This window comes from Balaenoptera musculus, chromosome 3, assembly GCF_009873245.2.
Source record: "Balaenoptera musculus isolate JJ_BM4_2016_0621 chromosome 3, mBalMus1.pri.v3, whole genome shotgun sequence".
Classification (NCBI taxonomy): domain Eukaryota; kingdom Metazoa; phylum Chordata; class Mammalia; order Artiodactyla; family Balaenopteridae; genus Balaenoptera; species Balaenoptera musculus.
In genome coordinates, this window is record NC_045787.1 from 126,184,936 (window position 1) to 126,209,763 (window position 24,828).

General features: G+C 41.3%; 2 protein-coding genes across 6 annotated transcripts in view; one reads left to right on the forward strand and one right to left on the reverse strand.

The window, feature by feature from the left end:
- The window catches only part of ZNF300 (zinc finger protein 300), a 57,990-nt gene extending 45,905 nt beyond the window's left edge, over positions 1-12,085 (reverse strand). The window contains 5 exon segments of the mRNA XM_036848154.1: positions 2,593-2,688; positions 2,932-3,058; positions 3,687-3,837; positions 4,422-4,547; positions 11,900-12,085. Coding sequence (XP_036704049.1) covers positions 2,593-2,688; positions 2,932-3,058; positions 3,687-3,701 — 238 coding nt within the window. The 5' untranslated portion in view covers positions 3,702-3,837; positions 4,422-4,547; positions 11,900-12,085.
- A 136-nt stretch (positions 12,086-12,221) lies between these two features.
- Positions 12,222-21,781, forward strand: LOC118893653 (zinc finger protein 248-like). Of its 5 annotated transcripts, none has more exons than XM_036849433.1 (6): positions 12,222-12,309; positions 14,450-14,494; positions 15,240-15,366; positions 15,657-15,752; positions 20,120-20,227; positions 21,591-21,781. In XM_036849433.1, exons 2-6 carry the CDS (start codon positions 14,480-14,482, stop codon positions 21,641-21,643), a joined length of 399 nt encoding a protein of 132 aa, XP_036705328.1. In that variant the 5' UTR covers positions 12,222-12,309; positions 14,450-14,479; the 3' UTR covers positions 21,644-21,781. The 5 variants fall into 5 exon arrangements, with proteins under 5 accessions (XP_036705328.1, XP_036705331.1, XP_036705330.1 ...); XM_036849436.1 differs by having other exon boundaries at positions 15,282-15,366; XM_036849435.1 differs by having other exon boundaries at positions 12,228-12,391; positions 15,282-15,366.
- The last annotated feature ends 3,047 nt before the right edge of the window (positions 21,782-24,828 follow it).

The window sequence follows — 24,828 nt, forward strand, 5'->3', positions numbered from 1 at the left end:
AGTAATCAAGAGAGTGTGATATTGGCATAAGAACAGATATATAGATCAACAAAATAGTATAGACAGTCCAGAAATAAACCCTTTCATTTATGGCCAATTGACCCTTGGCAAGGGTACCAAGACCATTCAATGGGAAAAGGAGAGTCTTTTCAATAAATGGTGCTGGAACAACTGGATTACCACAGGCAAAAGAATGAAGTTGGACCCTTACCCCACACCATATGCAAAAATTAACTCAAAATATCAGATCAAAGACCTAAATGTGAGAGCTAAAAGTACAAAACTCTTAGGAAAAAAACATAGGGGTAAATCTTCATGACATTGGATTTGGCAATGGATTCTTGGATATGACACCAAAGCACAAACAACAACAAAAAAATAGATAAACTATACTTCATCAAAATTAAAAACTCTTGGGACTTCCGTGGTTATGCAGTGGTTAAGAATCTGCCTGCCAATGCAGGGGACATGGGTTTGATCCCTGGTCCGGGAAGATCCCACATGCCACAGGGAAACTAAGCCCATGCACCACAACTGCTGAGCCTGCGTTGTAAAGCCCACGAGCCACAACTACTGAGCCCACGTGCCACAACTACTGAGTCCACATGCTGCAACTACTGAAGCCTGGGCACCTAGAGCCTGTGCTCTGCGACGAGAGAAGCCACCGTAATGAGAAGCCTGCGCACTGCAACCAAGAGTAGCCCCCGCTCGAAGAGTAGCCCCCACTCACCACAACTAGAGAAAGCCCGCGCTCAGCAATGAAGATCCAATGCAGCCAAAACTTTTAAGAAATTAAAAAAAGAGTTAAAAACTCTTGTGCTTCAAAGGATACAATCAAGAAAGTAAAAAGAAAACATGGGAGGAAGTTATGTGCAAATCATTTATCTGATAAAAGATTTATATCAAATAAGAATTCTATACAAAGAATTATATCTATATAACAAACTTTATATAAAAGTTCTATATAGGAACTTAATATAAAGAGCTCTTATAATTCAATAATAAAAGACAAATTACTCAATTCAAAAATGGATGGGGGGCAAGATAGGGATAGGGGATTAAGAGATACAAACTACTATGTATAAGATAAATAAACAACAAGGATATATTGTACAGCACAGGAAAATATAGCTATTATTTTGTAATAACTTTAAAAGGAGTATAATCCATTAAAATGTTGAATCACTATGTTGTACACTTGAAACTAAGATAATATTGTAAGTTAACTATACTTCAAAAAAAAAGGGACAAGTGATCTGAATAGACATTTCTCCAAAGAAAATACATAAATGGCCAATAAGCACATGAAAAAATGCTCAACCTAATTAGTCTTCAGGGACCGTTTTGGTTCAACATAGAGTTGCTATATTACCCAGCAATTCTACTCCTAGGTACACACCAAAGGGAAAAAAAAGATGTCTATACAAAAACTTGTACATGAATGTTAACAGTAGCATTATTCATGTAGCCAAAAGGTGGAAACAAGCCAAATATCCAACAACTGATGAATGGATTAACAAAATGTAGTATATCAATACAATGTAATATTATTCAGCCAAAAAAGGAATGAAGTACTGATACATGCTAAAATGTGGATGAACTTTGAAAACATTATGCTAAGTGAAAGAAGGCAGTCACAAAAGACCACATATTATATGAATATTTATATGAAATATCAAGAATAAGGCAAATCAATACAGACGGAAAGCAGATTAGTGATTGCTTAGGGCTGGGGAGATGGGAAGAAGGGGTGTGATAGCTAAAGGGTATAGGGTTTCTTTTAGAGGTGATAAAACTGTCTTAAAATTGACTGTGGTGACAGTTGCACAGATCTGTGAATATCCCAAAAACCAATGCTGACTTTAAATGGGTGAACTGTATGGCATATGAGTTATATCTCAAAGCTGCTTAAAAAAAATAATAACAGAAAATTTCAGGGTACAGCTAGTGAAACATAGCTGTATTCACAATATGTAACCAACTTTATATTCCACTATTCCCCAATAAATATCTTTTATTAAACTCAAGTAAGCCTAGAAAATTTCTATCAGAAAAGCCATGTCGATTTCTAACTCCAAGGATTTGTACATGTCCTTTCCTAGAGCTTGCCCTCACCTTCCTCCTTCCGCCTAAACCACACTTCAGATATGCTTCAAAGTAGCTGGTTCATGTTTTGAAAAATGCCTTCTTAAATTATGCCACATCTCTTTAGACTATAATTTTCACTGAACCCCTGAAGCAGTAACTATATTGGACATGCAATTTTATACAGCTGTAAATCTTGATGTCTTGTCTTTCTATGCATAACCTATGTTCCTGAAAAGCATTTGCCTTCTATTGTCTTTGAATATCTTTTAGAAAGGTACTAAAGATATGATTGTTGAGTGGATCAATAAGAAATTTCTGTTCTGTACATGGCTCACTACTACTGAATTAACTAGTTGTTGAACACCTACTACATGCACAGCACAGGAGCAAGAAGGAATAGGAGTCATCAATCTGGGTGGAAATGTAAGTCTTAGTTGCCAACCAATTAAAAACAAAACAAACTGATATTTCACTTCCTTTGTCTTCCATCTGCCAGATTTTCACCTGGATAGATCCAATTTGATACGTCTCTCTTCATGATCCATGGCTCTTCTCCTTGTTCCAACTTAGATATGACACCTGGTTTGGAAACTGGATACCCTATGATAAAAATAAAATTGAGGAACTGAGTTGACTACATTGAAGAAAGAAGAAAAGGTGCAGTTTTAGGAGCCCTACAATGAAGTTGTCCAGCTGGCCCTCAGCAAAGTAATGACCTTCCACTGGAGAGAAGAAAGAGAGCAAAAAGTCACAAGTAGGTCAAGAACCCACCCAACTCAGTCAAATTCCAGCGAGAGGCACTGGATTGGCTAACTCTGAGTTGTGTCGGGAAGCCATCCTTACCCACTGAGACCAGGTGGCTGTAGTTCTCCAGCATCACATCCCTGTACAGGGTCCTCTGAGCAGGGTCCAGTTGCTGCCACTCCTCCTGGGTGAAATCTATAGCCACATCCTCAAATGACACTGGACCCTGTAATAACATGCTCCTGTTCAATCTGAATTGATCATTCTCATCATTTTTACCATAGTATACAAAACTACATTCCCAGTTCTACATTATGCCTATTGAGAAAAATGATGTAAACATCTATCTTCAGCAGAAAGAGTCAAACACAGCAAGAGAACAGGAAAGCAAAAGAGACCTAATCACAAATGGAAATTTAATCAAGGCAGCATCCACTTCAAGTACGTGGATTATTCAACAAATGGTACATTTAGACAGGAGTATAGGTCAGGACATTACCTATAGGAAGACCCCGCCAAAAAAATTTCTTTTAGTCCTAGTAGCAGGAAATATTTTCTTTTCATTGAAAATTCAACTGATTTCTCTTTGTAGAGAATGCAAATCATGTATATGATATCCTCTAACTTTCCACTGTGTCTTCTCGAAATTTATATATAATATATATATATATGAACTATAGTTTAATAGTGGTTTCACGTGGTTTCAAAATATATAATCTGCATATTACATAGTAACTCTTTTCAAGTTTTTATTTTTTGTTCTCTGTACATTTTCCCTAATCCTAATTTTTGACTTTCTACTCTTTTCTATTTCATTGTATGGAAATCAAGTACAAAGTAAGCAAGCAACTCACCTGAGACTTGGTCATCTTCTGCTTCTCTTCCAAAAGGGAAAAGGTCTGAGGAATCAGGACTAGGAGATAGAATGGAGCCTCCTGGAGCCAGAACTGACATTCACCAGTCTAGAAACACTACCACCAGAAGTCAGGTGGATAACAGGCCACCCTGTAGAAGAAGGTCATTTGGTCCTTACGGAAGAGTCCTTACCGAACCACCACGTGAAGTAAGTCCTCTTGTGATTATAATATGATCACATAGAACTTGGACAAGGTGCATTTTTAATTGGATGAATGCTGATATGTCTTCTGTTGACTTACTAACACCTTATTGTTCCCCTTTGGACCAGCAATTATATTTGTTGTTCTATATGCAGAACTACCATAAGACAATAATCATGGATATATATGTAAAGATTTAACTTAAGATGGAGCAGATCCGTGGCAACAAGAATGGGAATGGCGAAGTAGAAAACTGCTTCTGTTTAGGGAATATGCATTCCCATATTCCCTAAACAGAAGCAGCCAGTAAAATCCTAAGAGCTCTTTCATATTTTCCCCTAACTTGGCAAATTCTCTTGCCAAGTCAGTATTCATGGATTAAAATTGTTGATTTTGTTAATTTTAAGATGTTTCCTGTTTAAATTTTTATTGCTGATTTTTAATAGTGCAGTTGTCCATATTAAAAAAAAATAGTTATAGGTTGGAACTACTGCTAAACATGAACATACCACAGTGCAGCAAGATAGTTACCTGGTAATCTTCTCAGTCCCAGGATGGGTCATGAAGACATGGGCTGAACTCATTTAGAGGAAGTGAGTGCTCTCATGATAGGAAGACTGTTTCATACAGGGTATCCCAGGCTTTGTCAAAATAAATCTGGAAGAAAACAATCAAATAGTCATGCTCATCTCTGAACGCCCAGCTCTGCAACAAGTAAACAGCAGGCATTTAATAAATGTTTGTTGAACAGAATGTAGAAGGACTGCAATAAACTGAGGAAGAGGCAGGGCTGAAATCAAATCTTACATGAGAAAGAGAAAAAGCAGCCCTTCCTATCTGAGAACTGGCCTGGCACTCACAACTCTCCTATTTAACACGAACAATTACAAGAAACACCTATATCAGACAGGCCACTTCCTGACCAGGACAGATCAAGACAAAAACAACACCTCCCTTAAATCGTACCTGAACACAGACAAAACATCAACATTCTCCAGTTCACAAAATACCAAACATCCCCCTCTCCCAACTAACATGAAGGATTGCTACTTTACCTATCACAGCTTTAGTTTCAATCTAGTCATTCTTCTCTCTAGATAAGATTTATTAAAATTCCCACTCACTGAATTACCCCACTTCCTGACAACATCCAATTCAGAGCAAGGCCCATTCCCTACACCCTCCTCAAAGTCACCTAACACAAGGCCAAATCTTATAACAAGTGCTTTCTAACACCCTCTTATCGAGACACCCTTAAGGCTCCCCACTGTGTACGTGTTCCTAACTAGATGCAAGAGCAATAAACCCAACTTATTCAACTACAGGGTGTTCCTGGTAGTCTTTGGCTCGATGGAATTGACAGTAATAATCCTGTCCCTTTAGATTTGTTTGGTCTTACATTCAAAGGATGTTTTCTTCTGCGAGGATATGAATGATGGAAGGAGATGATGGCTTGAAAAAACATCTGAGGAGGGGCTTCAACTTGACAGCAGCCTCTGACCTACACAGTGAGGCATTTCCCAGTAAACTCGGACTAACCTTTATCAGCTCTGGGCCCCATTAATAACCTCTAAAAATCACTAAATCACCAGGTGCAGAAATCAGAAATCTCAAAGAGCACCTCCACCCCCCACTCCCATCACAGCACTGGCCATATAGGTCCACAAATCACTGGCCACACGGATACCCCATCAGCGTACAGGCCCGCCATCCCTGACCCACAAATATCACAGCTCTCCCTATGACTGATCCACATACATACCCAACACTCATCCTAGAGACTCCCCATCACTGACCCCATAGACCTTCAATTACTGAAGGGGACCCTCATGGACCACCGCCCCAATAACAATTTCAGTCTTCCTCAGGTCTCAACCCATAAATCCCTTCTGACCCCCAGCTCGATTATCAGGTCCCAAAACGCCCGCCACAGCTTATCCCAGTACGGACGTCACATTCATAGCAGCGAACTCTCCCGCTTCCTGTCTGGGTGAGCAAAGCACGAGGCTCCCGGGCCTGCGCTGTTCCGTACCGGGCAGTTTTGCCCGCTCCACACCCTGGGCGGCTTTGTTCAGGAGGCAATATGGCCGCCCCCATGCGCTGTGTCTCAGTGGGAGCCGCCATCTTGAGAGGCCGGCCAGTTCCGTACAAGCAGAGGAATTCGGTTTATTCGGAACCTGAGGCTGGGCTGTACCACCGCGGCAGCGAGGGGAGGGGGAAAAGATGACAAAAAGAATTATACAAATGGGTAAGGTAGAAGCTATTGCAGAGAGACTTTACAGGATTGGTGAAGAATCTGCAGTAGGACAGTACTTTACTGGAAGACTGTAACTGGTGTAAGAGGAATTTGGAATTGTGCAATCCTTTCGTAGGAGAGTCTACTGAAAAGGTCTGGTAAATGGTCCAGGAGATTCCAGTGTGGGAGAGCGGCAAAAGTGATGGAAGACTTGGGCATCGGAGAGGGGCATGAACAGTTACTTATGCTAATTATTATAGGGAATCCTCCTAGGGGAAATTACAATTATGGTAATAAATCGCAGGGGGTGATTGAAGAAAAAAAGGAAAATTGATGGATAAACAACAAGGTCCTACTGTATAGCATAGGGAACTATATTCAATATCCTGTAATAAACCATAATGGAAAAGAATAGGAAAAAGAGTATCTGTGTATGTGTGTGTATATATATATATATATATATATATATATATATATATATATATATATGCATAACTGAATCACTTTGCTGCTTTGCTGTTTGCTGTAAGGCACAAACTACCACAATATTACTTCAATAAAATTATTTTTTTAAAAAAAGAAAATTGACACAGGGAAGAGGAGACTGAAACACAAAATAAAGGAGAAACTGAGGAAAAGAGAAAGGAAGCCTAAGGGACAAAAAGACATAAGGCATAAGAACAGAGAATGGAGACTAGAGGACAAAAGTGGGGAGAATGAGGGATTGAGAGTGAGAGACTGAGGACAGAGGCAAAGGAGAATGAAGGAGAAGTGGAGATTGACAGACAGAAAAAAGGAGAAATGAAAGGAGAAGACTGAGGTGGAGTGACCCACCATAAAGTTTTGCCTGGAACTGCCCCAGGAAATCCCTCCCAGGGACTTAAAAGTCCTGCTTTGGGAGGATGGCTGGGGAAAGTTGGAGAATAAGTACAAAACCCATAACGTGGCCCCAAAAGTAAAGGTGTAAGCAACACTGTTTTCCTCTCAAGTGGAAAACACTTTTTCCCTTGGCTGTTGATGCTGGCAGTCATGATTTGCAGTTTACAAAAATGGTTTATCCACTGTTGCATCACTCCGGAGTGATACAATTTAAGTATACAATTTAAATGCATTGCAATCATAAGCTTTAATAATTAGTCTATGGCCTTGTCTGTGGATTAACTGTGGTGCTTTGTACTGATATAGTACTAGTTTAATTTCTAACTGTGAATATTATGACCATGTTTTCTAAGAGTTCAGATAATGAAAACGAGAACATTTTTAATACCAATGACAGCATGACCCAGACATCACCAAAAAAGACTCTTATTTTAATAAAAGATGTAAAGACATATCCACATCTGGATTAGGGAAGTAAATAACTAAAACAGTGCAAACTGCAAAAGATGAAAAAAAGAATTTGGGATTGGGCATGGTGGAGGAGGGGAATAAAAGCACATATGGAGAATTAAATTTAAGAGTCAAGGATGAGACAGACAAATACTTCTAAGTAAATAAAAGGGTTTTTTGATTTGTTTTTGGTCTCTTGAAAAGACACCAATGCTGAGTTGAAAATAGTGGCCATTGAATTCGACAGGACAGATCACTCCTAAAGGAATCTAGGCAGCAGAAAAGAAACCTGTCAACTGGCCCAAAGTGCCCCCGACATTAGATGTACCTCTCACCTTGTTGAGGTTGCCTACTGGGTGTTTAAAAACCAAAATATAGAGGATAAAAAGGCCCGGAGGCAAGCCCACCTACTGGTTGTTGCCCTTCAGTGTCAACCAGATGGCATGGGAATTTGAACTAACTACCCACGGAGATTCTTGACCTGATGAGTGATCCCCAGCCTCCACCAAGGTACAGCAAGTCAAGGAAACTAGGACCCAATCAGTGTGCCATATGTAAACAGGAGGGACACTAGAAGAGACAATGCCGTCAGCGCCCCCCAAGGCGGATGGAAATGGCAGAACCCAGCCACAACCCTCGAAGGCAGATGGTCCAAATAGATGAAGAATAATGGGGCCAGGGGCTCCTAAGCCAGCACTCCAACTGACCCCCGAGGAGCCCCGTCTGAGACTGGACATTGGGGGAAAGTCTGTTGAATTCTTAGTCAACGCTGGTGCCACTTTCTCAGTTCTGAACACCGGATCAGGCACTCAGTCGTAAGAGTTGTAAAATTATGGAAGTATCAGGGAAGGCCCAAGAACGGGCATTCATAGAGCCATTAAAATGCAAATTGGACAAACACGTCACCCATTCCTTCCTACACATTCCCAAATGTCCTATATCCCTGATAGGAAGGGATACCTTACATAAATTGGGAGTTACTATCCACCTAATGGGAGACAAACTGGAGACTGGCATTCCCCTAGACAGGTGGCACAAGATGGTAATGTTAATGGCTGAGGACAAACTTCCCTGGACAGATCTAAACAATTAGATCAAACTGCTAAGGGATGGTCTCCTTGCCTACAGGCAGTAGTAGCTACTGCAACCCTGCTAAAGGAGGTTGAGAAGTTAATGTTTGGACAGCCAATCACCATATGAACTCCACACCAGTTTCAAGCATTAGTAAGCCCTAAGGGAACAGAATGCTATCCCCCAGGTCAATTCAAGTCCAGGCTACACTTATGGACGCCTTAGTGGTTACTATGAAAACCTGTCGTACACTGGGACTTCCCTGGTGGTCCAGTGGTTAGGAGTCAGCACTTTCACTGGGGCGCTGCGCAGCCAAAAAACAAAACAAGACAAAACAAAAAACCTGTCAAACCTGTCGTACATTAAATCCTGCCATCTTACTACCTACAGAAACAGGGCCCTTAGAACATGAGTGTATAGAAACAATAGACACAGTCTATCCCAGTTACACCGACCTAGGAATCAAGCCTCTCCCAAACGCTGAAGAGGAGTAGTTTTATGAGGGAGGAAAAAAGCCTGGTGGGATATGCAATAACCTCCCAGACCCAAGTCATAGAATGAAGAGGCCTACCCCCAGGGACTTCAGCCCAAAAGGTGAAACTGATGGCCCTCACCCAAGCCTTAGAGCTCAGGACAGGGAAGGCCTTAAATATTTATACGGATTCCTGGTATGCATACGCCACCCTACACAGACACAGGGCTATTTGGAGGGAAAGAGTTATGCTTACTGCAGAGAATAAACAGGTGGTACATGGCTTAAGCATACTGAAACTCTCAGCAGTACAGATTCCAAAAAAGGTGGCAATGATTCATTGCTGGGGTCACCAAAAGGAGGATGCAGAGGATAATGGGAAACAACTGCCAAAAAGGTGGCCCTAGAACCAGTAACTTGGCAACTACCCTTCATACTATGAAGGTCAGATCCATCCAATTATTCCCCAATCTACACAAAAGAAATATTAGACAAAACCCCAAAACGGGGCTTCAATAGGGATTTGGGGAGTCATGGGTGGCTAGTTAATGCCCCAAACTGTAGCTTGCCAAGCCATCAGGGAGGACCATTAAGGATCTCACTATGGGAGGGAAGTCCTAGATAATTAGCTGGTTGAGATAATGGTGACCCCAGGCATGAAAAACATAATCGGTTGGGTAGTTGAGACCTGCCCCATTGGTGCAATAAATAACCCCAACACCAGAGCCCCCAGAGGCCCCCAGATAAGACCCATTCAAACCAGAGGGACAGACCCTGGAGAACACTGACAGATTGATTTCACTGTCACACTGAGAGTACCGGACAATTTCAGATATAAGCATTCCCCACTAGAACTGGAAGGGCAGCTGAAGTGACTAAGGCATTACTAAAAGAAATAATCCCCAGGTTTGGGCTCCCAGGATCCCTACAAAATGATAATGATCCAGCATTTGTGTCTCAAGTGACGAAGGGGATAGTGAGTGCCCTGGGCATAAAATGGACTTTACACTCAGCCTGTCAAGAAAACTGGATTAAGGTTCTTCTGACTGCTCTGCTCTACATGTGGTTAGTCCCCGGTGGGGATAAGTTAAACTTAAATGCATCTGAACTCATGAATGGTAGATCCATTCCCCAAGCCCAAGAAGGGACACCTTAACCCCCTTGGAATGAAACAACTCAAACTCTCCAGGTACGAGAAACCATGAAAGCTCTCACAGAATATGGTAACCACGAGCGGCCTGCACACACTGACCTGGCCCTACATCCCTTCCAGCCAGGAGAGTGGGTGTACCTAAAAACATGGAAAACAGGCAGCCCACGAGATCAGCTCACTCCTAAGTGGAACGGACCACACTTAGTGATCCTAACCACCCATTCTGCCCTGAAGTTGCAGGGGATCACTCCGTGGGTACACCACACTCGAATGAAGAGGGCTCCTGAGCCCCAACCTCTGGAGAAATAACCCAAGACAACAGACACCATCCCCCACCCCACCCCCCCCGCTCCACACTACTCTTGTGAACCTCTCTCCAACCTAAAACTTCTTTTCCGAAAAAAGGCAAAAGATAAGTAACTGTATATGCCAAGCAATAGGGATTTTAGGATAACTGGATTGCCCTAGATTATCTGTTGGCTGACCAGGGAGGGGGGTCTGTGCACGTCAATACATGTTGCTTTTTACATCAGTGCAAGTGGCCTGATTGAAGAAAGTGTAGACAGACTACTAGAAAAACCAACTTGGCTAACAGAAGCCAGCCAGCCTAATCTGGCCGAACAAATTTTGAAGCAGGGTAAAACAAGCCCTCCCCAGCATCCTTGGTTTCTACGTTTCCTGGGCCCCTTAAGAACCATTGTCCTCTTGCTGATATTTGGGCCATGTAGTTTAAATTGTCTGGTGTCCTTTGTCTCCAAAAGATTAGAATCTATAAAACTTCAAATGGTGGTCGCTCAGGGATACAAAGTCAGGGCTGAGGCCAGTCAACAATCAAACATATCTCAAGGCAGCAGGGGAGAAGTTGTGCTCCTCCACCTGGGGTTATGACAACACCCAAACTCGGCAGGAAGCAGTTGCAGAAGACAGAGCCTCGCCCCTCAGCACCCGTCAAGAATGAGGGGCAGGTCAAAAGAAAGAGGGGGGATTTGCCACTGGCAAAGGCCACTAGTGTCCCCTGGGGAAAATAAGATGGAATCTAAGTGATAAGGTCTAACCTCTTCTTTTGTGCTTAGTCTAGTTTCACTGGCCCGTAGAGGGCCGTGTGCAGAGGCCTTGCACCTAACCCATCGCATTAGAGCTCCCAGAGCAGAAGCGCTGTGCTGGACACCCCAGCCTGGCCTGAGGTGAGCAGAAGCCTGCGCACGACATTCAATTCAAGATGGCGGCGGCAGCAGCAGGTCGTGTGCAGACGCTGTACCCGGCACTTCAGTCTGAGGTGCGTGAGCAACACGCCTGCCCCTCACCCAGGAGATCTCCACCCCGCCCGCCACTGACAAGAACCCTATAAAGTAGCCCCGCTAATGGTCTTTCCAGGAGAACGTGTGCTCTACAGCACCAGTTTGCACGTCTCCATTCTTTGACCAAAGAATAAAGCTTTCTTTTGCTTCTGAAGTAGGCCCTTCTTGGGGCCCGACTCCAAAGGGTCGGGAACACACCTTATTAATATTGAACTCCCCTGAGGAGGAAATCTGTCTCCAAGCTTTTTCAAATTTTTCTCTTTAAATATTACCCAGACGAGTTAGCTATTGGTCACCATATGTGTGTAATCAATATAAATTTGTGTTTGTGTTCTTCGGAATTATCCCACTCAGTCAGTACTAACTTCAACCACTGTTAGCTTCAATTTGCAAGCATTTTAATGAAATCTGTAAGATGTAGTTCCCATTTTGTCGTAACTTCATACTCACAGGCCCACAACGAAAAGCCTTGGGCTCAAACTCAAATTCCAGAGTTAAGTCCTCAAATTTCTAGTGAAAGCCGAGCCTGCCGGGAGAGTTCTTAAAACGGAGTAGGTACGGACGCCACCGCAAGATTCCTGGCACAGTGCGCCTGTGCCTCATCCCCCAGTGGACCTTTTGCCGGCAAGTGGGTTGGGGACCGCGGCGGGAAACGCAGTGCTGGAATTAGGTGGAACGCGCCGGAACCACACCTCACGCGCGCCTGGCCTCTCGCTGCGCATGTGCGGCACCTCAGCGCGAGCATTCTGGGAGATGTAGTTTGCAGTCGGAGGGAACACGCTTCAGCGAGTCCCGCGCGAGGCGGCTTCTTCTGCGCATGTGTGCCCTCCAAGTCCTCACGGTGGTGACCCCGCGCGGGTGTGAGTCCCGAGAGGTTAAGCCCCTCACCTGGCTGGCCTTGGTCGGGGCTGGAGGTGCGCCGTGCAGAGGAAGATGGCGTGGGTATGAAGCGGTGGGGAATAATAGAGCTTAGCCGGGCTTCGGGGTAGAGGCGTGGACCGGCGTGTGTCAAAAGCTACAGTGACCCTTCCCAGCCCGAGTCCGTGAGCCCCGGGTGGACGGGCTCCCGGGACTGCGTTCTTGCGGGTCGGGGATCGGGCGATGCGGGGGCTCTGCAGGTGTGGCGACCCGGAGCGCATCCACCGGTGGCCGGAGCGCACAAGTGGTTAACGCCCGGAGCGCCCTCCCGGGTGTGGAAAGAGAACCAAGCTTTACTGAAGGTCTGAATTGTTGCCGGTGGAATGCTACCTGCTTTTCCAAAGGTGTCTAGCTTTAACCCCACAGCAACCCCGTAAGTCAGTTTTTCAAACTATGGGTTGAAACCCAGTACGGTCCTGAGTATGGGTGATGAAATCTGTTCAGTTAGTAAAGACTAGTATTTTTATTTGCCAGTACTTTTTACAAGTTGGGTTATAATTTACGTAGAATAATTTGCACGTAACTTACAGAGAATAAAAATGTAAAAATTGTTGTATACACCCATTTAATCACCACACCATCAAAATACAAAACATTTTAATCCCCCAGAAAGTTCTGAACCTTCCCAGTCAATCATTCCCCCCGTATGCTGAGAAACAACCAGTTTTCCACTTTCTACAGTTTAATTTTGCCTTTCTAGAACATCATGTAAATGGAATCCTATAGTATGTACTCTTGTATGTGAACATTTAAAAAAATAAAATACTGTAAAATATCACATATGTATCCCATGTGATAAGCATTGTTTTATGAAACTTACTATAGCTACATATGTATTTTTTTTCAATGACTATTTTTTTGAGCATCTATGAGCCAAACACTGTTCCTGGTGTTGGCTATTGACTATTCAGACAAAAATCCCTGCCTTTATGAAATTTTAGTTTTAGTTAAGTAGAGATAGTCAATAAACAATAAGCATAATAAAATCAGTAAATTATGTAGTATACTAGAAGGTGATGTGTTATACACAAAGAAAAAGTAGATCAGGTTAAGGGAAATGGGAGAAGGGTTACTTTTAAATTAGGTAGACAGGGAGGCCTCCTTGGTATTTGATGAAAGTCTTGATGAAATAGTGGAAGTGTGTGCTGGCCAGAGGGAACAGCTAGCATGGACGTGAGTGTGCACACACACACACACACACACACACCCCTACATTAACATTAGGTTGTTTTGTAAAATATATTTGTTAGCTTAATTTAAAAAGGGGTGGGTGGGTAAAGTCACTGGTACAACACAGGTATTATTTCCAATTTTACTGAGGCTCAGGAAGGTGAAGTGACTTGCTCAAGGTCAAATAGCCAGGAGGTAAATTCAAGCCCAGATATTTGTTTCCAACTCTCCTACTTTTTAAAACATGTCTCCCAGCCTAAAACACAGCATTTGACTGAACTCTGCTCCTCCTCAGCTTAAACCACAGGGACCTGCACCTCAGTTCCCCTGGGGCAGATTCCATACAGACTGTTGAATGGATCTCACCATGTGGACACTATATTTCCAAGTCTATAGATGTCTTTGCCTAGATCCTTGGTCCCACTGAGAACCCAATACTGGTGCATCCTGCTTTCAAACTGTAGCCTGTCTCTATTCCTAGAGCCCTGGTTGGAGTCCACAGAGTGCATGACTAGAGGGTCAGAGAAGGGTGTACATCAACTACCACTTACATTTTGATAAATTTCTGACAACATCATTTTTGATGATTACACATTTACTTGGGGGGTATATATCTATTTGACTAACCAGTTCTTTAATTTGTTCCAACTTTAAGTATGTTAAAAAGTGCTACAACAAATATCCTTGTAGCTAAATCTTAGTGCAAAAATCTGTGGTTTTCTCTCAATGAATTCTGGAGGACTCGGGGGAAATTCTCCCACAGTGGCTTCTTCAACCCAACTGTTGAGGCAGCTGTGTATGGGTTGTTATGGTCACCTGTGTCAGGGTTTATTACACCAGTGATTCTGGAATCTTCAAGTCATACCTGGTCTCACATGGCTCATTCTCTTAAACCTATCTCTGTCTTTATAGATCTCTGCCTTCACCCAAGGGTTACAGAAAATGACCAAGTCCCAGGTGAGTTAGTTTGTTTTGCTATACAGGAACAGTAGTACAGGATTGTAAAAATGACCACATGAGCTGAAATAGTTCAAAACAATCTTAATAATCAATGAGATTTCCCCCATTGGTTATAATTATTCTGTGACCTTAAACTTTTTTGTCAAAACATTGAATCCTCTCTTGGTTATACAAGTATAGGGAAATGAAAAATAATAAAAACAAATATTTAGTACACTGTAATTTAAAACATTGAGAATTAAAGTGTTTTATTCTTCGTGAAAAAGCTTATCAAGAGCGGTTTGAACAGTGCCTTCTCATTGTATAACTTTTGACACTGAGTAAGCATTTTTTCTATGGCTTGACATATTGGCAAATTGGATCAGCTTCCAATATTTGATCCTTTGCATCTAGGACAGTCAGTTCTGGACATGTAGTGGGTACTCAGTAAATATTTGTTTAATGACTTATTATTAAATGAATGGCCTAATGGGTAATTATTTCACAAGCATAAAGTATTTCAAATATGAGTTTTGTGTCATGCACAAAATGGAACATAAATCTAGACAAACAGGCATCAAAGCACAGTGCTGGAGAAACAGAATGAGACCAGTTTAGTGTAATATCTCCAAAAACGAAGTGGGACTAAATTTTGGGAAGCATTGTCAACTAATGAACATGGTTAGAAACAAGTTGCCATGCATTTTTTTCCATTTTATGCATTATAGATCATTTTAGTTGGAATAGCAATGTGTTGTTACAGAGACCAGTAACATTCAAGGACGTGGCTGTGGATTTCACCCAGGAGGAGTGGTGGTATCTGGACCCTTCCCAGAGGGATCTGTACCGGGACGTGATGCTGGAGAACTATATCAACCTCATCTCAGTGGGTGAGGACCATTTCCCAGTGTTGATTTGTATGCGCCTGGTTGACTGCTTTTCCTTTCTCAGTTGCTCCAAATTGCTAGCCCTCTGAAATACTTTTACTAGTGTGGCTCTGAGTCTCAGTTGATGACAACTGACAATCTTTGGGGAGATATGGCTACACGTTTGTTTAAAAAACCTCTTTTTAAAGTACAAATGAGCACCTTTATCAGGCAGTCCCTGATGAAGCTGAGAGTTCAAAGGACCTGAAGCCCAAGTAGCTAGGTCCAAATCCCTTATCATTTCTCATTGACAGGATATAAAACCATCAAGCCTGCTGTGATCCACAAATTGGAACAAGGAGAAGAACCATGGATGGTGGAGAGAGAAATCTCAAGTTGGAGATACCCAGGTGAGTTAGGTGAAGAGTTGTGTGGATGGAAGTGAATGAAATGAAGTTCACAGTTGGTTAATGAGGGCTGACATCTTTGAGAAATATGCTTCAGATTCTCTTCTTAAAGGCCTCGGACCTTTGGAAATAACTGGGGACAGTTAACATAAGTTTCATATCTACCTGAACACCATTTCTGTGTACCACCTTCACATATTAATGTGGTTTTTTTGCATGGCTGTTAGAGAGTTACATTTTCTCCTTCAGGTGTATTCTGCCTGTCATCCCTATCAACTTCATTTAGGACCTTGAGAAGATATTTTTCTCTTTTTTAAAATTGTGGCAAAATATAGACAACATAAAATTTACCATTTTAAGCATTTTTAAGTGTACAGTTTAGTGGTATTTAGTACATTCACATTGTTGTGAGACCATTACCACCATCCATCTCTAGAACTCTTTCATCATCACAAACTGAAACCATTAAAAAATAACTCTCTGTTCCACCTTCCCCCAGCCACTGGTACCCACTATTCTACTTTCTATAGCTATGAATTTGACTATTCTAGATACCTCGTATAAGTGGAATCTTAGAATATTTGTCCTCTTGTGTCTGATTTATTTCACTTAGCATAATATCTCAAAGTTCATCTATATTGTAGCATGTGTCAGAGTGTCATTCCTTTTTATGGCTGAATAATATTCCATTGTAGTATATACCACATTTTATTTATCCATTCATCTACCAGTGAACATTTTGAGTTATTACCTTTTAGTTGTTGTGAATAATGCTTCTTTGAACATTGGTGTACAAATATCTGTTTGAGTCCCTGCTTTCAATTCTTTCAGGTATATACTCAGAAGGGAAATTGCTGGATCATGTGGTAATTCTCTATTTACATTTTTAAGGAATTCCCATGATATTTTCCACAGCTACTGCACAATTTTACATTCCCACCACAATGCACAAGTGTTCCAATTTCTCCACATCCTCACCAACACTTGTTATTTTCTAGTTTTTTTAAGTAAATAGTCATCCTAATTGGTATGAAGTGGTATCTCATTATGGTTTTGATTTGCATTTCCCTAGTGATTAGTGATGTTGAGCATCTTTTCATGTGCTTATTGGCCATTTGTATATCTTCTTTGAAGAAGTGTCTATTCAAGTTCTTTGCCTATTTTATTTTATTTTAATGTATTTTTTTTTTTTTTTTTGGCTGTGCTGGGTCTTTGTTGCTGTGCAGGTTTTCTTTAGTTGTGGCGAGCGGGGGCTACTCTTCCTTGCGGTGCATGGGCTTCGCATTGCAGTGGCTTGTCTTGTTGCAGAGCACAGGCTCTAGGCACACGGGCTTCAGTAGTTGTGGCTCGCGGGCTCTAGAGCGCAGGCTCAGTAGTTGTGGTACACGGGCTTAGTTGCTCCGTGGTATGTGGGATCTTCGCGGACTAGGGCTCGAACCCGTGTCCCCTGCACTGGCAGGTGGATTCTTAGACACTGTGCCACCAGGGAAGCCCCTCTTTGCCTATTTTAAAACTGGGTTGTTTCTTTATATATTCTGGGTATTAATCCTTTACAAAATATATGATTTGCAAGTATTTTCTCACATTCTGTGGGTTGCCTTTTCATTTTCTTAATAGTGTCCTTTGACACCCAAAAGGTTTTAATTTTGATGAAATCCAGTTTACTTATTTTTTCTTTTGTTGCCTATGCTTTTGGTGTTATATCCAAGAAATCATTGCCAAATCCAACTCCATGAGGCTTTTTTCTGTATTTTCATCTAAGTGTTTTATCATTTTTTTTTTTTTTGGCCACGCTGCAGTCAAGTGGGAAATTAGTTCCCCAATCAGGGATCGAACCTGCACCCCCTGCAGTGGAAGTGCAGAGCCTTAACTACTGCACCACCAGGGAAGTCCCAAATAAGTGTTTTATCATTTTAGCTCTTTAAGTCTTTGATCCATTTTCAGTTAATTTTTGTATATGACATAAGATAAGGATACAACTTCATTCTTTTGCATGTAGGTATCCAGTTTTCCTAGCACCATTTATTGAAAAGACTGTCCTTTCCCCATTGAATGATCTTGGTACTCTCGTAGAAAATCATTTAACCATATACATGAGGGTTTATTTCTGGGCTCTCTATTCTATTCCATTGGTCTATCTGTCTGTCTTTATGTCATTACCACACTGTTTTTGATCACTATGGTTTTGTAGTATGTTTTAAAATCAGGAAGTGTTAGTTATCCAACTTTGTTATTTTTTTGGAGTGTTTGACTACTTGGAGTCCCTTGAGGTTCCATGTGCATTTTAAGATGGATTTTCCTATCTCAGCTAAAAAGTCACTGGGGTTGGACCTAGAGTTTTTGATCTTCATTTCTCTAGCATTCTGGCCTCCCCACCATCACCTTTGCTTTGTCATAGTGTCTTTTTTTTTTTTTTAACATTGTATTAATTTCCTAGGGCTGCAATTTAAAAATTACCACAAACAACAGAAATTAATTGTCTTACGGGTATGGAGGCCAGAAGTTCAAACTCAAGGAACTTCTGGCCTCATGGAGTTTGGGGCCCAGCATGGTGGTACATGAAAGCATTCTGGTTCCCCAACCTGTGAACTTTCTGAACCCCCTCCTTTAGAGTTTTTATGGAGGCTCCATTACATAGGCATGATTGATTAAATCATTGGCCACTGGTGAGTACTTCAGCCTCCAGCCCCTCTCCCCTGTCTGGAAGTTGAGGCATGGAACTGAAAGTTCCAGCCCTCTAATCACATGGTTGGCTCCACTGGCAACCAGCCCCCATCCTTAGATGCTTCCCATAAGTCACTTATTAACATAACAAAAGACACCTTTATGACTCTCATCACTTAGGAAATTACAAGAGTTTTTGGAGCTCTGTGCCAGAAACAGGGACAAAGATGAAATATATATTTCTTATTATAAATCACAGTATCACTGGGATAAAAGTTATGTGTTGAAGCCTCTGGGGTTCCAGTGGTAGATACAGATTAGAAATTTACTCACTTTCTTTCTTTAAAGAGTGATGACTTAAGTGTTGGGAACTGGGCCACGAAGCTCAGTAGGATTGTCAAATTCTGAGCCAAGGAGTGCCTTTATTGCTCTGGATATAGGGAGCATAAGTGTAACAGTAGTCAGGTACTGTCAGAAGTTTATAAAATATCAATAGATGAAAATGAAGATTGATAGGAATTTAGATACAGGGTGAGAAATCTACTGCTTAAGATTACATTAATAGAATCCAGAAGCTTGGAAAACAGGATATAAAGCAGAAAGTGGCAAGCACATAGTTGTCTGAGGATCAGTAATAATAAATATAATAATATCTAACTAGTGAAACATTACATGCTAGGCAGTATTCTGAGTACTTAAAGCGATTGACTCGTTTAATCCTCACAAAACCCTGTAAGATAGGTGCTATTATTATCCTTTTTTATACAAGGGGAAATTGAGGCCCAAAGAGATTAACTTGACCTGTGCCACACATCTAACTAGTGATGAAACTAAGATTGTAATCTGGATTCAGAGCCCATGTGCTTAAAGACAATTCATTTTCCTTCTGTGTTAGGTAGAGAGCAAGGTAGGGAGAGCATTTAAAAGTCAGGATTGATTCGGTATCTATGAACTATTGTAGAATAACATGATACACTCAGTAATCAGAATTTAGCAGTGACTCTCATCCTGAGGCAAGTTTGGCTTATCCTATGGCATATTTTCCTCTTACTGGACATAGGAATTCCTGTGCCCTCACACCTATACAAGAATGAATTACCATTATACTGGTTACAAAAGTGTTCCTGTTTACAAGTAGAATTGATGGTTTTATAAAATCAGTTTCATGCTGCTGGATGAATAGACAAGAGCTCAAAGACACTGGAAGCAAAGAGACAAGTGAAGATTAAACTACAGCAATCCAACAATGAGTTGATGAGACACTAGCTCAAATCTCTCTGTTGCTCATCCAGTCCTTCCTTTATTTCCTCTAATCACCATTTTACCCTAGTCACTTTTATTTCTCCTAGATGGGCTCCTCCCATTGACCCTGTAGCAGCTGTTCTTCTTTGTTCCTTTTTACTACTTCTTGGCATTATTTCCATTTTTCTCCCCATTTTACAAAGTCTTGTATGCATATAATCAAATATATTTATGTTCATTGTCATAGTATCTAGTTCTTTTACTACTACTACAGTTTTTTAAAAAGTTGTGGCTTTCCTGCTAAGCTCAGGGGTATAGATTCCATTTAGCCTTGGTATTTCTTTTAGATATGGATACTGGGTCTGCAAGTAAAGATTCAATCTCACAATAGGGCAAAAAGTTATGAGTCATAATACATTAGCAGAAATATTCACCGACATATAGTTTATTATGCTTCCTTCTAGAAGAAGTCTGGCAAGTTGATGACCACATGGAGAGGCACCAAGAGAACCAAGGAACACTTTTCAGGCATGTTGCATTCATTGACCAGAAAACTGTGACGGAGGAAAAGGGTAACAATTGTAATGCACTTAAAAATAGATGTCGTCTGAGCACAGCCTTTGTTTCTTCAAAACAAAGACTCCAAAGACATGACTCGTATCATAGAAGTTTTAACTATTTAGACTTATTTAGTGGTAACAGAAGATATGCAAGAAAGAATGAATGTAGTGAATGTGGAAAAGTCTTCTTCCAGAAGTCAGACCTCATTATACATAAGAGAACTCATACAGGAGAAAGGCCCTTTGTATGTACTGAGTGTGGGAAAGGCTTCAGCAAGAAATCAAATCTCGTTATACATCTGAGAAGCCATACTCTAGAGAAACCTTATGAGTGTACTGAATGTAGAAAAGCTTTCTCCCATAAATCACACCTCATTGAACATCAGAGAATTCACACTGGGGAGAAACCCTATGAGTGTAATGAGTGTGGGAAAGCATTTTTCCAAAAATCACACCTCAGTATTCACCAGAGAACTCATACTGGGGAGAAACCCTATGTGTGCGATGAATGTGGGAGAGCCTTCAGCATGAAGTCACACCTCTTTGTACATCGGAGAATACACACAGGAGAGAAACCTTATGTGTGTACCAGGTGTGAGAGAGCTTTCAGTGAAGTGTCCTGCCTTATTAGACATAAGAAAATCCATACTGGGGAGAAACCTTATGAATGTAATGAGTGTAAAAAAGCCTTTTCTGAGAAGTCTGACCTCATTATACATCACAGAACTCACACAGGAGAAAAACCCTATGAATGCAATCAATGTGGGAAAGCCTTCAGACATAGCTCAGCCCTCTGTCGCCATAAGAGGACTCATAAAGAAAAAGTTTCTTAAAAGAGAAAGTAATGTGGGAATATTTTCAACTAAAAATTACAGTGACAGAAAGCCTTCATTGGAAATCAAACCTTATTAATGTATCAAGAAGTCTTAAGAAGAAGCCTATTAATTCAACAAATTTAGAAAAGTATGTAGCTATGTTTCTGTAGAACTTATATTGCAGATGTGATGCCAAAGTATTTCTAGAAGATATTACAGAAAGTACACCTCCTTGTTAAGGATAAATGCTTACTGTGGACTACAAAGACTTTTGAAATATTAATAAGTGGGCTAGTCAAAACAAAATTAGAAAATCATATATGGACAGTATGCAAAGTATGAAAGCATTATATTCCAAACTGTTCTACATTACACTATGCACCACATAATGTAAATCATATAGGTATTGGAATTGCTTACGTGAAGCTAACAATTATGAATATAAAATAAGTATTATATATGTAGAATGCCATTACCAATTATTTTCCACATTAAATAATACTATTTTTTCTTTTTTTAATTATTTATAATTTTTTTTATTTTTTGGCTGTGCTGCACAGCTTGCAGGATCTTCGTTCCCCAACCAGAGATTGAACCCAGGCCGTGGCAGTGAAAGTGCAGAGTCCTAACCACTGGACCACCAGGGAATTCCCTATTTTTTTCTGTATGAATTGTAACAAAACATAGGGCCTCCTAAATAAGAATTCTAAAGTATAAAATAAACGTTTTTCCTGTTGTTTGTTGGCATATATAAAAGACTCCTGCTACTTCTTGATCAGTGATAGAGTGTGTAAATGTATTGTTATTTACATAAAGTATATATGAGATAGATATCATGAGAGTGAGCAAAAGAAAATAGCCATGGCCTCTTACAACACTCACTACAATTTACATAGTTGTTTTTGGTGACTAAATTACCCCCTTTTTATATACTGTTATTGTCCCCTCAGATCTATATGTTGAAGCCCTAACCCCCAGTGTCTCATAATATGACTGTATTTGGAGATGGGGCCTTTAAAGAGTAATTAAGTTAAAATGAGGCCATTAGGTGGGCCCTAATCAGTCTGACTGGTGTCCTTATAAGAAGGGATTAGGATACCAGGGATGCAGATACAGAGAGGAAAGGCCATGTGAAGAGACAGCAGGAGGGTGACCTCAGAGGAAACCAACCCTGCCTGCCCCTTGATCTTGGACTTCCAACCTCCATAACTGTGAGAAAATAGATTTCTGTTTTTTAAGCCAGCCAGTCTGTGGCATGTTTTTTTGGCAGCCCTAGCAAATTAATATACATACTATTATCCATTTTCACTGGATTACTTCATAAGTTTGAGTATACAAACTATAAGTACTACATAATCTAACAATATGATTGGGGGCTTCTTGTACTATGTACCATTTCTATCTATTTGGCATTTCCTAATTCACCTGTGATAGAATAGTAAGAAATACTTTTCATAAGGATTTTACAGTTCAGAAATATAGAAACTTTTTTCAGAGAGAATTATTTATTTTAAAAAATAAAATCCATTCAATGGTGGGGGGTAGATACCCTGTAAATTTCCATGTAAACATCCATGGCATTAGAAATCAACTTCTCCCTTATTTATTAATTTTAAATGCAACCTCATTTTTTCCTAAAGTGAGTTTTAACAGAGAATTATGTACACAGGTGAAAAACATACAAGAGGTGGTGTAAGAGCTCTCGTTCTGCAGGCAGCCAGATTCTAGATTCTAGATCTGCTTTGAGCCTTATTTTCTCTTCTGTGAATTAGAGATAACAACGCCCTAATTTGTTGGGTTATTGCAAAGATTATACAAGATAGTATATGTACGGTATTCATAAGATGTTAGCTATTTTTATGTTTTCCAAGGGTATAATTGGAACTTTCATTCTAATTAGAAAGATAGACAGGGAAACGATTCACTGTAATCAGGTCTGTGATAGAGGGAGATAGAAAGGACTTGGGGGAGGGGTGTCACATGCATCATTGTGTTTCATTCTCACAAGGATATGAGCCTGGAACCACTGCCCTACATTGCCCCTATATTAAGTCACTGATTTAGGGGTTAGTCCTAGAAGTGTATTGCCTATGTAACAGAAAATAAAATATGTGACATTGGCCTAGCACTTGGGCAGTGAGAAAACATGTCAAAGGCTGAAAAGATGATGACACGCTGGCAAAACAATTGGTAAAATTGTCTCCTCTACATACACCTACTGTGCTAACAGCTCTAGAAGATATTAGAGAACAGAGTGTTAGTAATATTTGCTCACTGATATTAGCTGCATTTGGCAAGCTTTTATAAGAAGGAGATAAACTCAGGAAAAATTAGTGATTGACAAGCCAAAATAAAAGCAAATAGTCCAGAAATTTGGGGCCCTACAGAATTTTTTTTTAATTTATTTATTTATTTATTTTTGGCTGCATTGGGTCTTCGTTGCTGTGTGCAGGCTTTCTCTAGTTGTGGTGAGCGGGGGCTACTCTTCGTTGAGGTGCACAGGCTTCTCACTGTGGTGGCTTCTCTTGTTGCGGAGCATGGGCTCTAGGCGCGTGGGCTTCAGTAGTTGTGGCACGTGGGCTCAGTAGTTGTCGCTCGCGGGCTCCAGAGTGCAGGCTCAGTAGTTGTGGCACATGGGCTTAGTTGCTCTGCGGCATGTGGGATCTTCCCGGACCAGGGCTCAAACCCATGTCCCCTGCATTGGCAGGCGGATTCTTTTTTTTTTTTTTTTTTTTTAAATAGATTTATTTATTTATTTATTTTTGGCTGTGTTGGGTCTTCATTTCTGTGCGAGGGCTTTCTCCAGTTGCGGCGAGCGGGGTCCACTCTTCATCACGGTGCTCGGGCCTCTCACTGTCGCGGCCTCTCCCGTTGCGGAGCACAGGCTCCAGACGCGCAGGCTCAGTACTTGTGGCTCACGGGCCCAGCCGCTCCGCGGCATGTGGGATCTTCCCGGACCGGGGCACGAACCCGTGTCCCCTGTCTTAGCAGGCGGATTCTTAACCACTGCGCCACCAGGGAAGCCCCGGCAGGCGGATTCTTAACCACTGCACCACCAGGGAAGTCCCCCTACAGAATTTTTTTCTTTAATTATTTCTAGACTTCTAATAGTTGAGAACGATTTAAAAGGTTTTGAGAATCGACAACCTGATAAACCTTTCAGTGAAATAAAGTGACTTAGAAGAAAGATCTTGTTGAAGCCTGATATCTTCAAAGTGTCTCATCTGCCCACCCCAGCTCCATGTTACAGGAGCTCAATTTTAGTCAGCTCCAACTGGGAAGACTTGGGCTCCCGTTCCCAGCCTAGCTCTTTCTTATACAGTAGCTCTACCCAAGACAAGGTAGGCCAAGAATACTGGGGCCCTGATCCACCCCCCTCCAGGCTTTATGTTTGTAGGGCAAATGTTCCACGCCAGGGGGTGATGGGGGACCAAAAGCTGAAAGGACAGCAGCCTGTTTTCCCAACTCCCACTTATAGAGCAGAGGTTCCATACTGGGAGGAGTAAATCAAAAAGACCTCGGGCTTCCATTTCTCCTCCCAAATCCCACTTGCAGGGAGGAATTTCCATGCCAAGAGGAGAAACCAAGAAGCTTCCTCAGCTCCAATGCAATAGTGTAGACATCTGTGCAGGGAGAGAGGCAAGAGGGAGGACTGGAAGCTCCAGAGCTCCACAGAGGGACCTGACTTTATTTAGTACACAGTGTGGAGGAATGCTTGACTTCAGACATTGTTGAAAACAGAGATCTTAGTGGCAAGCAATTAGAATTCTCTTCCATAAAATAAGTAGCAACAAATGA